The 16,857-nt window shown below is 39.1% G+C and overlaps 1 protein-coding gene and 1 long non-coding RNA gene across 4 annotated transcripts in view; one reads left to right on the top strand and one right to left on the bottom strand.

Moving 5' to 3' along the window:
* kif26a.S (kinesin family member 26A S homeolog) overlaps positions 1-16,857 on the top strand; it is a 131,565-nt gene that overhangs the window by 48,882 nt on the left and 65,826 nt on the right. For all 3 annotated transcript variants that reach the window (XM_018232311.2, XM_018232310.2, XM_041575360.1), the window contains 2 exons: positions 5,091-5,606; positions 16,349-16,509. In XM_018232311.2, coding sequence (XP_018087800.1) covers positions 5,091-5,606; positions 16,349-16,509 — 677 coding nt within the window. The remainder of the gene's footprint in view (positions 1-5,090; positions 5,607-16,348; positions 16,510-16,857) is intronic.
* Positions 1,598-6,812, bottom strand: LOC121397791. The gene is made up of 3 exons (XR_005963927.1): positions 6,675-6,812; positions 6,066-6,287; positions 1,598-1,968 (listed from the first exon to the last, which is right to left on the bottom strand). It is a non-coding gene; the product is annotated as an uncharacterized LOC121397791 (long non-coding RNA).

The raw sequence follows: 16,857 nt of genomic DNA, 5'->3' as shown, positions 1-16,857 counted from the left end.
GTTACCTTCCCATTGTTCTTTTGTTTGGCTGCTGGGGGAGAAAAAGGAGGGGGGTGATATCACTCCAACTTGCAGTACAGCTGTAAAGAGTGATTGAAGTTTATCAGAGCACAAGTCACATAACTTGGGGCAGCTGGGAAATTGACAATATGTCTGGCCCCACAGTGCAGAATTCTGCTGGAGCAGCACTATTAACTGATTCATTTTGAAAAAAAATGTTTTTCCCATGACAGTATCCCTTTAAACTGTGGTGAGCTCATTGCTGGGAGCAGGCAGCCTATAATAACTCAGCTGGATCCTACTACTGGGCAGTGGGAATAAATGTATTGGCTGGTATTGCCTACTCATGCATCATAATGCTCAGCTATCACTTACTCTTAATGTGTGCTGGCATGGAAATCTGCAATATTTGACTGCAGTCTTATATACATATATGGCATTATATGTAACTAAAAAGGCATTTTCTGTTAGTTATTTTGAAGTCTTATACGAAGAGTTTTTATAATCAGACTGACACATTGATGGCCATCACATTATATCCTGTGTTGAAAGGGTTGAGATTTATGATCTTTGTTTGCTTGAAGAGTTATTTGACGTTGCCGATATTTGCAGAAAAAAGTAAAGGTGAAGTCACCACATTTTACCATAATACCAGCAAAATTGAGGATGCATACTAAAGTGCACATTCAAAGAAGTAAGTAAATCCCCCCCCACCCATTAATTTTTTATGAGAATCCATTAGATGAAGGGCCCCCGAACTTCTTTACTCGTGTCGTGAGCCACAGGCAATGTAGAAAAAGTTTGGGAGCAACACAAGCATGAAGAATGTCCTGGGAGATGTCAATAAGGTCATAAGGGTATTTGGGAAACCCTGTGCGGATGGACAGACTACAGGGGGCATTACTTGACAATACACCTACTTTTTATGCAATTAAAACTTGCCTCCAAGCCTGAAATTAAAAAAATAATCACCTGCTTAGAAACCACTGAGAGCAACCTGAGCAACATGAGCCACAGATTGGGGATCACTGCTTTAGATCATGAGTCTTCAGCACATAACTTTCCATCTGTTTATTAACTACTAAAGAGATTTCAAAACTTTGAGTCTGGCTTTTAATGCAAGAGATAATAAGATCCAACTGGGAGACCGGTAAGGCTACTGGCTACTGAATACTAAAGTTCTTTCTTTAATGCCCCATGTATCTATAACATTGTTATAAGCTGCAAATGGGTTGAATAGCAAGGAGAAACTTGAGCCCAAAAAGTCTAAACATCTCTTAATTATAGTATAATCCTCAGCATTCTTCTAACTCAAGAGCCACAGTTAAAAGAATTAAATGCTCGATAGACATAGCACTTTTGCAACAAATGACTGTGGGTCAATGTTATTGCCAAGTGCTTTGTTCAGATAAAACGGAACAGCATTTCTGCCATACGGTCATAGACGATAGTTGGATATCCTTTACGTGACCCACTTTAACATGGCTTACTTGTTTTTCTACTCACGGTGTATTTCTGTTAGCTGTACCCTGTCATTGTATCATCATTTCCCTTCTAAAATTCAAAGCATTCAGAATGTGTTTGCTCAAAGCAAAAATAAAAAATAGGTTTGCTGTCACATAGCAGGCCGTTGGTGAAGGTCACTGATCTTCATGTGAGGTTGCCCTCCTTGTTTTTCCACTTGGCTTTCATTTCCTCCATCCTAGCGGGAGAGACAAAATCCTCGCCATAATCTTAACTGCCCTTAGGAGCTGACTGCGAAACAAAAGTTTACCATGTGATAATAAAACAGTGCAGACTTCACTTTCAAGTTTAATGAGGGGTCTGATCTTTCCATGACCGGTTGTGTGTTTCCTTTAACCTTCGCGCCCATCCGCGGGGCCAGGTGTTTTGCTACATTAAGTAGAAACACGACCAAGTAATCTGGTTGCACAGTTGGTTGAACAACAAACAGCAGGAGAAGTACAGCTAGAAATGATAAAAAAAAAACCTTGTTAGAAAAACTGGTGTTAAATACTCTCTAGCAAATAAACCATCAAAATTCCAATACAGGGACAAAAAAAAATATTCCAGCTCTGGAATATTAGAAGCTGTAAAGTCCATTCTACACCCCGTTGGTAGATCAAAGCAAATAAGTTGGATGCTTTGCGTGTGACTACAGGGAAGTTACATCTGTCAGCATTCCTCATAGCCATTTATGTATAGAAGAATCCGAAAACAGCATGCATGGAATGAGTTATTTTATTTGGTTTAAATTGAAGTCATTTTTTTCCATGCATTCTCTATCTATATCTGGTTTATAATTCAAGCTTTATTAATATTTAGCCTCTGGTATCCTTAAGGTGGCCATAGACGTAACAATTACGATCTTTCTTGGAAAAGATCTTTCAAAGAAAGATCGTTCGTTTCAATACACACGTGTAGAGCTGAATCGTTAGATATACAGGTAGAAACAATAGAATTCTACCTGTATCTGACGATTCAGCACTAACAATGGGCGATGTTTGGGTCCCTTCAAAGGCACCCGATCAAAATTTTCCGTCCAGCCCGATCGACAAGCCGACCGATATCCAAGTCTTCTGCCGATATCGGTCGGCTCTTTTTCCACCATACACCGAACGAATATCGGACGAAAATTCATTTCGTACGATATTATCTGTGCGTCTATGGCCACCTTTAGGGTAGTTACAGCCCCACCCAAATCCAAGCTAAATCGGTGAAAGGTCCTACTGGATATTGAATAAAATTAGACGTTTTTATTTTGCCTGTTTTTAGGTTTATTATCAATCCCACTCTTATACTTAATAGGCTGACTATGCCTGTCCTGTTTTTTCTTTTTGAAAGGGTAATGTCTCACGGGCGAATTTGTTTTCAGTAGCTGAACCACGGTGACAATGTGCAAAGAAAAAATTCAATGCTTAGAGATATTGCAAATCTGATAGTGCTACTTATAAAGTTTATATCTGTAAAACCACTGAGTGAGGTTTTGGTTTATTTATTTATTTAATTATTTTTATTTCTTTCCCTTTTATTTTATGCTTTGTTATCTATTTCCCTTTGAATTCTTTGACTTTAAAGAGATACGGACACCAGAAATTAAACTCTTTTTTACATCTATCATAATATTGCCTTTGAAAGCTAATTATACCTTTGCCATAAAGTATTTGCACAATGCTTTTACATTACCTGTCTGATGCCCCATGTTCCTCTATGAGGGGGCTGCCATATTTGTGCAGCAGGAGTCCGTTAGCATTAGAAACTGTAACTAACAGGCTGAGATGGGACAGTCAGGTTGGCAAAACAGTCAGGTTTCGAAACTTCAACTAACAATTACTTACGAAAACAAATCTCTCAGCAAAAAACGATCAACATGACCTATAGGTAACTTTTAATGTACATTCATATTTTAAAAAGTAGTTGTTTAGTGTCAGTATCACTTTAAGTATATGTACTCATTTGTTTAATTCCTTGGTATGTCATGCAGCATTGTATATTCTTTTTCTATGCTTATCTTGACATACTTCATATGTTGTAAACCATAATCTGTTGTGTTTATGAAAACTCAATAAAACATTGTTAAAAAAAAAAAAAAAATTCAATGTTTTCGAGGCAATTAATGACTTAATTTGACAACACAAGTCTTTTATACACATGACAGTAAAATTCACAGCAGCAAAAAGGGAACTTTGACTTTTCATAGAAGTATTATTTGATTTAACAATATTACACTATTTTTCTTAAAGGGGTACTTATCTTGAAAGCTTTTTTAGCACTCAAAGGGTAATGCAATGAGAGGTTCAACATTTACCCAGGTTTCACTAATCAGTCGTTATCATTTATTGGTCAGGTGTTATAAAGCAAAAATCTCATTGGTTGCTACGGATTTCTAGATTACTAAGCACTGATAATAACCGATGACATCACTAAGCACAGTTTATATAACTTACAAGGTATTCATGGCTCATATGAATATATAAGGGGCCGATTCACTAAATTCGAGTGAAGGATTCGAAGTAAAAAAACTTCGAATTTCGAAGTATTTTTTGGGCTACTTCGACCATCGAATGGGCTACTTCGACCTTCGACTACGACTGCGAATCGAAGGATTCGAACTAAAAATCGTTCGACTAAGCACAGTTTATATAACTTACAAGGTATTCATGGCTCATATGAATATATAAGGGGCCGATTCACTAAATTCGAGTGAAGGATTCGAAGTAAAAAAACTTCGAATTTCGAAGTATTTTTTGGGCTACTTCGACCATCGAATGGGCTACTTCGACCTTCGACTACGACTGCGAATCGAAAGATTCGAACTAAAAATCGTTCGACTATTCGACCATTCGACCATTCGATAGTCGAAGTACTGTCTCTTTAAAAAAAACTTCGACCCCCCTAGTTCGGCAGCTAAAAGCTACCGAAGTCAATGTTAGCCTATGGGGAAGGTCCCCATAGGCTTTCCTAAGTTTTTTTGATCGAAGGATATTCCTTCGATCGTTGGATTAAAATCCTTCGAATCGTTCGATTCGAAGGATTTAATCGTTCGATCAAAGGAATAATCCTTCGATTGTACGATCGCAGTATTTGCGCTAAATCCTTCGACTTCGATATTCGAAGTCGAAGGATTTCAATTCCTAGTCGAATATCGAGGGTTAATTAACCCTCGCTATTCGACCCTTAATGAATCAGCCCCTAAGTGTTGATCTTTTTATGGGGGTAGATAAACCTCTCTAAATCTTCATTATTCTCCATCTAAGCCTTTGGATGTACATAGGAATACTTTATATTTTTAGTTCCGGTTTCCATTTAGCATAAATAAGGGTCAAACGTTAGAACAGATGGCACAAAGGTGTCAGAAAGTAAGTGGGAAATTTTAAAGGGCTTTTGATCCCTGCAGCCAGGATATAGAACAGGACAAGGTCCAGTTTATACATAATAAATGTTAAATATTTTCAACAGCTAAAATGGATCCCATGTGTGAAAGGGATCACGTGCACGAGATGTGACGCCATGTTATCTTGGGTTTAAGGAAATATGTTTGCTTTGATCATAGTTCCTAGAGTTAATTATTCACTTTTTTTTCTTTTCAGAACCCGCAATTTTCAGCTTTAATTTTTGACAAGCTTCAAGTGCCTGACTATTTGCAAAAGAGCAGGAATGAAGGAGAGAACAGATGCGATATCTGCGCGACTCACCTGAATCAGTTAAAGCAGGAGGCCGTGCAAATGATTCAAGCTCTTAATCAAGCTGGCTGCTCGGAAATACTTGATTGTCCTCCAACCTCTGTGCCTGTGGCTAGTGTCATTCCCAGGCTGCCCCCTCAAAGCATGATCACTGTTTCACCCCAGAAAGAGTTGATGATGATTGCGGGGCAGGTGGGGAGACCTTCTGGAAAATCAACCAACCTTTTCCATGGGGCAGAGAGGAAGAAAGGACTTGGATGGCCGCAGGGCGGTAGCAGCTTTCCAAACTCAAGTGTCCAAGTTACAGTGGCTCCCAGCAGCCTCGGTGGAGCATTGAGTTCTGTAACTATTCAGGCGCAACAATACCTGGAGGGTATGTGGAGTATTTCCAGAGTGAATAGCTTTCTACCATCGACCTGCCTAGTAAGTACTCTAGATACCAGCTACAGTCTATTGTGCTTGTCTCTACATTGATGTGACGTTATTCTAGTTATGTATGGTTTTATCTATTAGGCCTGTACATTATGTAGTGCTTTCTAAAATGAATACAGTAACAACGCAACTGCACAAACATTGAGTGAAGAAGATTACAGCCAAACTACAACAATGGACATAGCAATTAAAGGGGTTGTTCATCTTTAAATGAACGTTGAGTACAATTTGCAAATGATTTTTATTTTTTATTATGTGTGTTTTTTGAGTTATTTAGCTTTTATTCAGCAGCTCTCCAGTTTGCAGTTTCAGTTATCTGATTGCTGGGGTCCAAGTCGTATGAGAATTCAACTGTTTAGCCAAAAAAACCCTACCCTCCACCCACGTAGACCCCCTCCCTCCTCCCCCTAGGCTGGCTGCCCTCCAGGTTGCCCCTAACTTTATACTTACCCCTCGGTGCAGATTCAGGCATCGGACTTCACCGCAGCCATTTTCCAGGTCTTCGGAATTGCGAATTCGCAGTTGGAGCAATTTACTGGTTTGTGACATCTGCACGATTGACCATTCTATCGCTCTTTCTGTTTCCAAAATTTTAGGAGGTATGTTGTCAAGGAGGTATGATGTCATAAGGAATGTGGCTTATAGGTCATTTGTTTGATTGTAACAAAGTTTCTGTAGCAGAGTAACACAATGGAATAAGGATGTGATTATAGTAAAATACACATATGAAAACAACCTAAGGGCTCATACATACAGGCATATTTTTAATGCATTGGAGACTCAGGTTTGAGTGCAGCTGACGAATTCCATTTATTCTACCTGTTTGTATAATTTCAATATATTCATACAATTGAATAGACGGAAATTCCAGCGCCAGTATATATAGGCCCTTAAAAGTGATCTGGATTGAAAGATGAGTCACATGGCTTTCAATTGCATTTGGTAATAAAAAAAACAGCATTGAATTATTAATAGCTACAGTTTTTATAAAATATTTTATATACATTGCTCAAATGAGAGTAGTGACACCTTTGTGAAATCATATCTCATCAGACCGACCTTTTGTTTCACAGGTTCCCATCATTGTATTTGGAGCAGATGCTTTGTTCAGAATCCCTTTTTTTTGTCATGTTTTGGTCCTTAACATCTGCCGTTGTGTAGGAATCCTAATGAAGCAATGAATATTTAAATAGAACCGAAATAGAAAATGTCAGAGGTTGTACGTCTTAATTGGATGACCGGGGGTAGTGTGTATTATTGAAAATAGAAAATTGCTTTAATTTAGGAATTAAAAATCTAAAATGGCAGTCCTTTTCAGGATATATTTTGCTCACTAGCATATTCATTACATTTTTAATTTTTTTTTAATATAAAGGATTTATAGTGAATATGTAGCAAATGTATAGTATAGAAATCATTTGGCAGCGACTGTTAGGGATTACTGCAGATTGTAAGAAAACATTATTATAGTACAGGTATAGGATCCCTTATCCGGAAACCCGATATCCAGAAAGCTCCGAATTACAGAATGGCTATCTCCCATAGACTCCATTTTATCCAAATAATACAAATTTTTAAAAATGATTTCCTTTTTCTCTGTAATAATAAAACAGTAGCTTTTACTTGATCCCAACTAAGAAATAATTAATCTTTATTGGAAGCAAAACCAGCCTATTGGGGTTATTTAATGTTTAAATGAATTTCTAGTAGACTTAAGGCATGAAGACCCAAATTACAGAAAGATCCGTTATCCGGAAAACCCCAGGTCCCGAGCATTCTGGATAACAGGTCCCATACCTGTAATATAAAAGAATTTCCAGTGAATATGTAGCTAATGTATAGAAATCATTTGGTAGCAACAATTAGGGATTACTGCAGATTGTAAGAAAACATTATTATAGTACTTCAAATATAGACACATTAATGTATTCTTTATAAATGGGAACATAAAGTCCAGGTTGTCTATAATGGAAGATAATGGCTTGGCCAATGCTGAATGCATTCATCTTATGCGCCATGTATTGCTAACAGCCGGCTAATGCGAGCATTACAGCCCATGAAATCCATCATAGTGTAATAATAGTACAGTTTTGGTCATTGGTTTGCACTAGTGTTTTAGGCTAAACCAGTAATGAGGGTATGACTAATGTTTGGATTTACAGGCATTCTAATCATAAGTGTAGGGCTACTAACTGTTCCTAGTTTCCAACCACATCTGCTGTATTTTACTGGTGGCTACTCGCGGTCAATGAGCACAGCAGAAAGGTCCATTTGCTGTACATGGTCTAGTTGTCCAATAGACCTGCAGGACGTAATAAAGACCAAATCAGTGGATACATGACTAAATACTAAGGATGCACCGATTTCAGGATTTGGTTCGGGATTCGGCCTTTTTCAGCAGGATTCGTCCACTCCTTCCGCCTGGCCAAACTGAATTCGAACCCTAATTTGCACATGCAAATTAGCAGTGGGGAGGGAAACCGTGTGACTTTTTGTCAAAAAACAAGGAAGTAAAAAATGTTTTCCTCTTCCCACCGGGAATTCTTCCGAATCTTTCGCGAAGGATTCGGGCGTTTGGCTGAATCCAAAAATAGTGGATTCGGTGCATCCCTACTAAATACACCATCAAACTGATCGTTAGGGGAAGAACAGTTTACATGGGTCTAATCAGGGCCGCCATCAGGGGGGGACAGGGGTGACAAGCGTACCGGGCCCGGGCATGAAGGGGGGCCCGGCAGCGCTGCATTTTTTTGAAGATCCGGGCCCCCCTTACGAGCGCCCGAGCCGTACGTCTTGCCTCTTCAGTGCCGAATGCGGAAGTGCCGAAAAGCCGAAGCCGATGCGACGAAAAGACCCGAAGTCACGGAAAAAGCCGAAGTCACGAAGCGCCGAAAAGACCCGAAGTCACGAAAACAGCCGAAGCCGAAGTCCTGAAGCAGCGCAAAGACCCGAAGTCACGAAAACAGCCGAAGCCGAAGTCCTGAAGCGGTGAAAAGACCCGAAGTCACGAAAGGAGGCGAAGTTGAAGTACTGAAGCCATGAGTTCAATTCTACTGAACACCAGTTTGTGTTTTTTTTTTTTTTTAATCCCCTGGCCACCAATGTATTATTTTAATATTCTATAGGCCCCTGCCACCAATCTTTTTTTTAAAACTTTTGTTTTTGGGGCCCCAATTTTTTTTTTTAACTCGTAAGGGGCCCCTTGCCACCATTGTTTTTTTTTGGGTTTTTTTTTTAAAAAAAAAATTAATTTTCTTTTTGGTGGCCCCAATTTTTTTTAACTTGTAAGGGGGCCCCTGCCACCAGTTTTTTTTTTTTTTCAAAAAAAAATTTTTTTTTTTTAATTTTTTTTGGGGCCCCAATTTGTTTTTAACTTGTAAGGGGGCCCCTGCCACCATTTTTTTTTTTTTCAAAAAAAATTTTTTTTCTCCAAATTTTTTTTTTGGGGCCCCAATTTGTTTTTAACTTATAAGGGGGCCCCTGCCGCCAATGTTTTTTTTTTTTTTCAAAAAATTAATTTTTTTTCAAATTTTTTTTTGGGGCCCCAATTTGTTTTTAACTTAAAAGGGGGCCCCTGCCGCCAATGTTTTTTTTTTTTTTCAAAAAAAAATTAATTTTTTTTCAAATTTTTTTTTGGGGCCCCAATTTGTTTTTAACTTAGAAGGGGGCCCCTGCCACCAATGTTTGTTTATTTTTTAGTTTTTTTTACATTTTTTTTTGTTGGGGCCCCAAGTTTTTTTTTAACAGGGGGCCCCTGCCACCAATGTTTTTTAAAAAAAAAAAATTTTAATTTTTTTTTTTTGGGGCCCCAATTTTTTTTATAAGGGGGCCCTGACCATCAATAGCTTTTTAAAACTTGTGTGGGGGGGGTTACTTTTTTAGCGCTGATGTCTGTGTGGTCTTTTAACTGCGATGTGGGCGGGATATGGGGCGGAGCTTGGTCGTCAGTGTGGGCGGGGCCCAGGGGGCCCCAAAAATTTTGTTGTACGGGGCCCCGTGATTTCTAATGGCGGCCCTGGGTCTAATTATTTGGTCCTTGGGATGATTTACAAAGAAAAGATGCAGGAAATGGGGCAAATACCATTTCCAAGGTTGGCAAAGCACCTCACATACTGAAAGAGGTCCTTGGGTGACTGATCTTTTAGTTCTGATCAGATATTGCCTGCTGAGAAAGCACCCAATATATAGCACCCAATACATATCACCCAATACATAGCACCCAACATGTAGCACCCAATATATATCACCCAATACATAGCACCCAATATATAGCACCCAATACATAGCACCCAATATATAGCACCCAATATATTACACCTATGGGAGTAGTCTCCACTACGTCTACAAACAAAAACCCACATAGACAGGTATCTCTATAGACAACAAGCTATTCTGTTAATCGTTATTGCAGTAAATAGAAAAAATACATAGGTTTGAAACCCTGTTTATAAGCGGGGCATATTCCCCCATTTAAAAACATATTTTTCTAGAGAAAATAGATTTATTTTGGGAAGCAATGTTTACAAAGAAGCAGCCAAATTGTTGTGACAAAGATATGCGGTATATTTTACTAACATTTGCAGCATAAACAATCAGCCTTTATTTATGTCTCCGCTCTGTTTATGTAGATCATTGATTTCATCTCAGCGTGTGTTTGTCTTATTATGGATTTATAATTAGTGCATAGCCACCATAATCAATTGCAAGATTATTAGGCAGGTAAATAAACCCGCAGCTTTGAGGTGATGTCATTTCCCATTGTTACTGAGAATCAATAGCTGAAGCAGGCAGAATTGCTCCTGACAGATTCTGGAAGGTGGATCATTTGGGTTTTGTGAAGACTTCATTGATTGTGGAAAATATATTGCTCTGAATTGGATGCCGTATTGATGTTTGTGCCTTTTTGTGTTTAATCTGTTGCAGCACAGGGATGAATGAGCCCAAAGGATTGCATTATCAATTGTGGGTAGGGATGGGCGAATTTGACCCGTTTTGTTTTGCCAAAAATTCGCCGCCGGCGAATTGTCGCAGACGTCCATTAAAGTCTATGGGCGTCAAAAAAAAATTGTTGCGCGTCTTTTTTTTTGACGCACGCCGCCATACATGTCTATGGGTGTCATTTTTTCGGCGAAACAAGGCGAAAAAATTCGCCCATCCCTTATATTTGTGGGTGCAATCACCTGCACAATTAAGGATGCACAAACATTATTCGACTCTATTCTGGTGCCAGCCTTAAAGGGATCCTGTCATCGGAAAACATGAAACGCATCAGTTAATAGTGCTACTCCAGCAGACTTCTGCACTGAAATCCATTTCTCAAAAGAGCAAACAGTTTTGTTTATATTCAATTTTGAAATCTGACATGGGGCTAGACATTTTGTCAATTTCCCAGCTGCCCCTGGTCATGTGACTTGTGCCTGCACTTTAGGAGAGAAATGCTTTCTGGCAGGCTGCTGTTTTTCCTTCTCAATGTAACTGAATGTGTCTCAGTGGGACATGGGTTTTTACTATTGAGTGTTGTTCTTAGATCTACCAGGCAGCTGTTATCTTGTGTTAGGGAGCTGTTATCTGGTTACCTTCCCATTGTTCTTTTGTTTGGCTGCTGGCGGGAAAAAGGGAGGGGGTGATATCACTCTAACTTGCAGTACAGCAGTAAAGAATGATTGAAGTTTATCAAAGCACAAGTCACATGACTTGGGCAGCTGGGAAATTGACAATATGTCAAGCCCCATGTCAGATTTCAAAATTGAATATAAAAAAATCTGTTTGCTCTTTTGAGAAATGGATTTCAGTGCAGAATTCTGCTGGAGCAGCACTATTAACTGATTCATTTTGAAATCATTTTTTCCCATGACAGTATCCCTATAAAGTTAGCACTCCCAAGACATTTTACACTGCCTAGCGCCTAACAGATGTCATTTTCCTGTATATTCCTCAGATTTTTCTTCTATTTCACAGTAACTATGGCTGCACCTGAAATAATTACATCCAATCCATTAGTGAAGATTAAAAGTCAGGAGTTCTCTTTATTTTTGCTTCAGAATAATTTCCTTTTCCTTGAGAGCAAGCTGCAGTTGAACATAATAGCACATAAATAATTTATGACAAGACTCTAAAAATTTAAATCAGTAGTGCAGGATGGCAGCGATGCAAACTGTTATTTTAAGCAATCCCGTCAGTAGAAATCACTTTTATGGAGACACATATAAAAGGTAAAAAAAAAAAATCAATTATCCAGATTGCTGCTTCATTTTGCATTTTACAAGTCACCCATTAGCTATTTAGCAAATCAGATCTGTCTGCGTCCCAACCTTATGGTTTTAAAAATGACGGGTTATACTGCCTTGTAGGTTATCTGGCATAGATGGTTTTATTGTAATACGGCTTCCTATCTAAAAGCAAGAGCAAATGGTTAGCCACGATTCGCGAAACCACCACGAAAATTCGCCAGAGAAAATTCGCAGTCAAAAAAAAAAAAAAGGATGCCGGCGCATCTTCGCTAGAGAATTTTCGTGGCGGTTTCACAAATCTAATCACCAGCAGCGAACTGCGGGAGTTTGCCGCGAATTCGTGGCTGGCGAATAAATTCGCCCATCACTAACCAAATTCGTCCATCACTACAAATGATACTTTGGTAATGCCTTTGGAATTTTAGAGATATTGGCAATTCTATAGTTCTGGTACATGGTGCTTTTCTGTTAGTCGCAAGAGGGTGAGTAGAGTGCCATTGCATTTGCTGTTTGAGAAAGCAGCCTGGCTGAGAAGTAGGGTAGGGGTGGGACTTGTTGGATGGAAGCCAATCAGCCCGACTAATGGGGTTGGCATCACTAGGCACATGACACATGCAACGAAGTTATATAAAAAGATACCAATAGCAAATGACAACTATATATATATATATATATATATATATATATATATATATATATATATATATATTATATATATAGCAAAAGGGTGACCAGCAACACCGAGATAGCTTGTAAAATGCTTAAAGTTGTATTGTACATACATATATATATATATATATATATATATATATATATATATATATATATATATATATATATATATATATATATATATATATATATATATATATAGTCCCAAAGTTATTCCCAGCTCTCCATTCAATTAATCAATCTTTGACCCAGGTACTATCCATGTGTGCCTTCATACAAAAAAATGTGAAAAAACGGATGCAAACTAAGATTTTTTAAAAAATTCAAAAATACTTTTATTTCGTTCAAGTTTAAAAGTTGATCAGGTCAAAGTTTCGGTCTCCATCTAAGACCTTTGTCAAGGGTCTTGACAAAGGTCTTAGATGGAGACTGAAACGTTGACCTAATCAACTTTTAAACATGACTGTATGATATATATATATATAGCATGTATAGCATTCCTAGAAACACAATATAGAAATGTTGTGTGTGCTTATACAGCCCATATGTGTAATGAAACAATGGCGGATCATAGGCGTCTTCCTGCAAATCTCTTCCTAGCACTCTACTCCCTATGCCTATGGGTGCAATGTGTAAAGAAAGGCCTACTCATCTGTCAAGTACAGCATCTATTGGACAAATATTGCTATGGGTTACTGCACAGGTGCTATGTTGTTATAGGATGCTGAGGGTTACTGTCCAGGATGCATTTTGCCAGGTGATGGTATATGAGCACCAATATCTTCTCTTTGCTTTCTTTATAATAATATTTGTATGCCATTTTAGGAGGCCGTCACGGTTTCCTGCTGATTTACTACTTATTTATGCTACTCTCTTTATATTCCTGCAAAACCTTAATATAACTTTATTACCACAACCTAAAAAAGGAGGAATAAATGTTTACCTTTCTTTGTCTTGTCCCTGTTGATATTAGGTTCCTGCCCATAACAGGGTGTAGAGTTGTAAAATGTGTTGAGCAGGGAATTCCCCCTGAGCAAGAATGGGCTGGGGGATGGCCAGTTAGGGCTTAACCCTCACCCGCCGATTGCTGCGGTTATTTGATTGTGAATGTGTGCCCGGCAGGTGGGTGGTCTTTGACTAGTGTAGTGCCCAGGTATTGGGTGATTTGGGTCTGGATGGTAGGGCTACCGGGATAGAAATACCTGTGCCCGGCAGGTGGGTGGTCTTTGACTAGTGTAGTGCCCAGGTATTGGGTGATTTGGGTCAGGTGGTAGGGCTACCGGGATAGAAATACCTGTGCCTGGCAGGTGGGTGGTCTTTGGCTAGTGTAGTGCCCAGGTATTGGGTGATTTGGGTCTGGATGGTAGGGCTACCGGGATAGAAATACCTGTGCCTGGCAGGTGGGTGGTCTTTGACTAGTGTAGTGCCCAGGTATTGGGTGATTTGGGTCAGGTGGTAGGGCTACGGGGGGTAGAAATACCTGTGCCAGTCAGCTAACAGGGTCTTTGGTGAGCGTCAGCCAAGAAGTGAAGTACTGCAACCACCCCCCCACCCAATTGATTTATTAATATATATATTTGTAAAAAAAACTGTTGCAGCATTATTTGTGGAATTCAGGTGCAAACAATTGGTGGCCATAACAAGCAAATATACCATAGATATTATTATTTGTAAAGTTGTTTGGATAGTCAAATGGCGGCCTGCTGGGTATGAGCAGAGGTTGGCTGATTTTATGATATGAAAAAAGGATAGCTTATGTTTTCACCTACATCGTTATGTTTAAATGCTAATAAAACAGTGCTGTAGCCTACCCTCCAACCAAAGGATTTCCTGGTGTCATGTGCAATTATTTCTCTATAGATTGTTATGCTATTTAGTATTGTTTTGTATTATGAGTACATCCCACCTCGCCCATGAACTCCAATGCTCCCATCCCAGGCTTTTCCCCGGAGCTGAAGATGCCGATACCTTGTTAGGTACATCTTCTTTTACAAGGGGGGAAGAAAATGAACAAGAGGAGACTAGACCAAACACCCATTAATGGGGTAGTAGAGAATTCTTTGTTTTGTTATGACTGCTGTACATTACGCATTGTGTGTATAGCACATATATATGAGTAAGAGAAATGATTTATGACTTATAGTTGTCATTTAACCTTATAAGCTTAATTAAACTAATTAGAAAACATGTTTCTGATGGCTGAACAAATTATACACAGATCCCATTTTGGCTAATTAATGAAAATCTCTTGGTTTTGTGGATGTTTGTATGAAGGGGTAGATGGGAGGAAAGAGAAGGGAAGGGTTGAGGCTAATACAAAGAAAAGAAAACCAGTGTTTATATATAACATCATGTGCTGTTGTTGAACATTTGTTTCAAGGCCATTTTTCACATTGTATAAAAGGGAAAGGCACATACTGGTAAATCAGCAGTGAAAAGCAGCCATCAAATTAACCCACACCCTTTCTTTGAGCTGTTTGCAGACTGTCAGTTAAGATTTAGACTCATTTTGTCTTCGATTAGTTAACTCTGCAGCTTTTCAGCACACACTGACACCTGCCAAAATATTTCAGGGATTTAGTTCTTTAAATCCCCTTCACTGTTGTGTACACAAGCAAAGCCCGTGTTGTTGCTATATTAGTTATGATTACTTTTAGTACACGTGAGAATAACTGCGACAATGTATTAGGACAAAAGGTGTGTGAATACTATGGCTAAGAATCAAGGTGTGGTTGTGCTAAGCAATGATGACCTCTCTCAAGCAGAGTCTTCCCACCTTTTGCATAACTCTATCATTGTTATTAATGTGTATACCGTGCACTCATTGGAAATCTTAATATTAGAGCATTTTTTGATCAAGTGCAACCAATCAGACGCGTTTTCATTGGTTTTACTTAGCTAGACCTATCAAATTGCATTGCTCTCCATGCTTCCACCAGGCTTTGGTACTTAAATGACAACTAAAGCTTAACTAAAGGAGTAGCTAGAAATGTTGTACATTATGTTTTAGGCTTCTGTACCAGCCCAAGGCAACCACAGCCCTTTAGCAGTAAAGATCTGTGTCTCCAAAGATGCCCCAGTAGCTCCCCATCTTCTTTTCTGCTGATTTACTGCACATGCTCTGTGCTGCTGTCACTTACTGAACTTGGGGACCAATGCACAAGATAGCTGCTGTACTTGACATCTGCCTTTGGCAGATGAGTAGGCTTATATTACAGGTCAATTTCTCATTTTCTGCTTGATAATTTAAGATGACCCCTAAGCTTAGCTTCTTAAAAGCTGCTCAAAGCTTGTGAGTATGTGAGTGTCGCAGACACTTTCCAAGATGGTGACCCACTGTGACAAGTTTGAAGTCCTGGATCATTGCTGTTAAGGAGAAGCTGACAATTTAGAACAGTGCAATACGTTCACTATAGTTGTTGGGCAGCATGCCGCCCCCTAAAATTCTGCTGCCCTAGGCCCGGGCCTTGGTGGCCTCTCCACAAATCCGGGCCTGGATGGTGCATTCCCCCTGAGCAGAGCAGAGACTGTGAGTGTGATATCTTGATAAGGGATTATTCCTGACAGTTCTAACTGAACCAGATAAAGAACTCTACAAACCATAAAATATCACTGATCATAATTTTCTATTTTGTTCATGGTTGTCAAACTGTATAACGGTGCCCAACTTGTTCCTGCGTCTGGCTGCAGCACTTCCTTGACATCCACCCGATACAGCAAGTCTATCTAACTTTAGTATTTGACCTATATTGTACTTATTGTGCCTTCTCCAGTGCCTACAACAAGGCAGATGTCTTGCACTGGTTTCAGTTTGTTTACATTTTATTTTAGCCTGATGCCCCATCCATGGATGGAGAAAAGGAAAACAAGAACACTGAAGTTTCTTCAGGTCCCCATAGTAATGAGCAGTCTGCAACGGGAAGCACCCCGAGTTTATTTGCACCCCCTGCAGTGTCTTCTGGGACGTCTGCTGCAGCCTCTTTCTTTATCAGGTAAGTCAGTAAGAAATACTTTAAATAATTGGTTACACTGGAAAACCTCAATAAAACTCTTGCTCTACACATGGTATGAAAAATTGATCCAGGTATGAAAATTATCTCTAGTACTGGACATATAGGGGCACATTTACTAAGCTCGAGTGAAGGATTCGAAGCAAAAAAACTTTGAATTTCGAAGTTTTTTTTGGGGTTCTTTGACCATCGAATAGGCTACTTCAACCTTTCGACTTCGACTTCGAATTGAACTATTCGAACTAAAAATTTGACTATTCGACCATTCAATAGATGAAGTACTGTCTCTTTAAAAAAAAATTGACTACCTACTTCACCACTTTAAACCTA

The sequence above is a fragment of the Xenopus laevis genome, chromosome 8S (genome assembly GCF_017654675.1).
Source record: "Xenopus laevis strain J_2021 chromosome 8S, Xenopus_laevis_v10.1, whole genome shotgun sequence".
Taxonomy (NCBI): domain Eukaryota; kingdom Metazoa; phylum Chordata; class Amphibia; order Anura; family Pipidae; genus Xenopus; species Xenopus laevis.
Note: the sequence above shows the minus strand (reverse complement) of the source record. Positions and strands in the feature narration are given on the sequence as shown.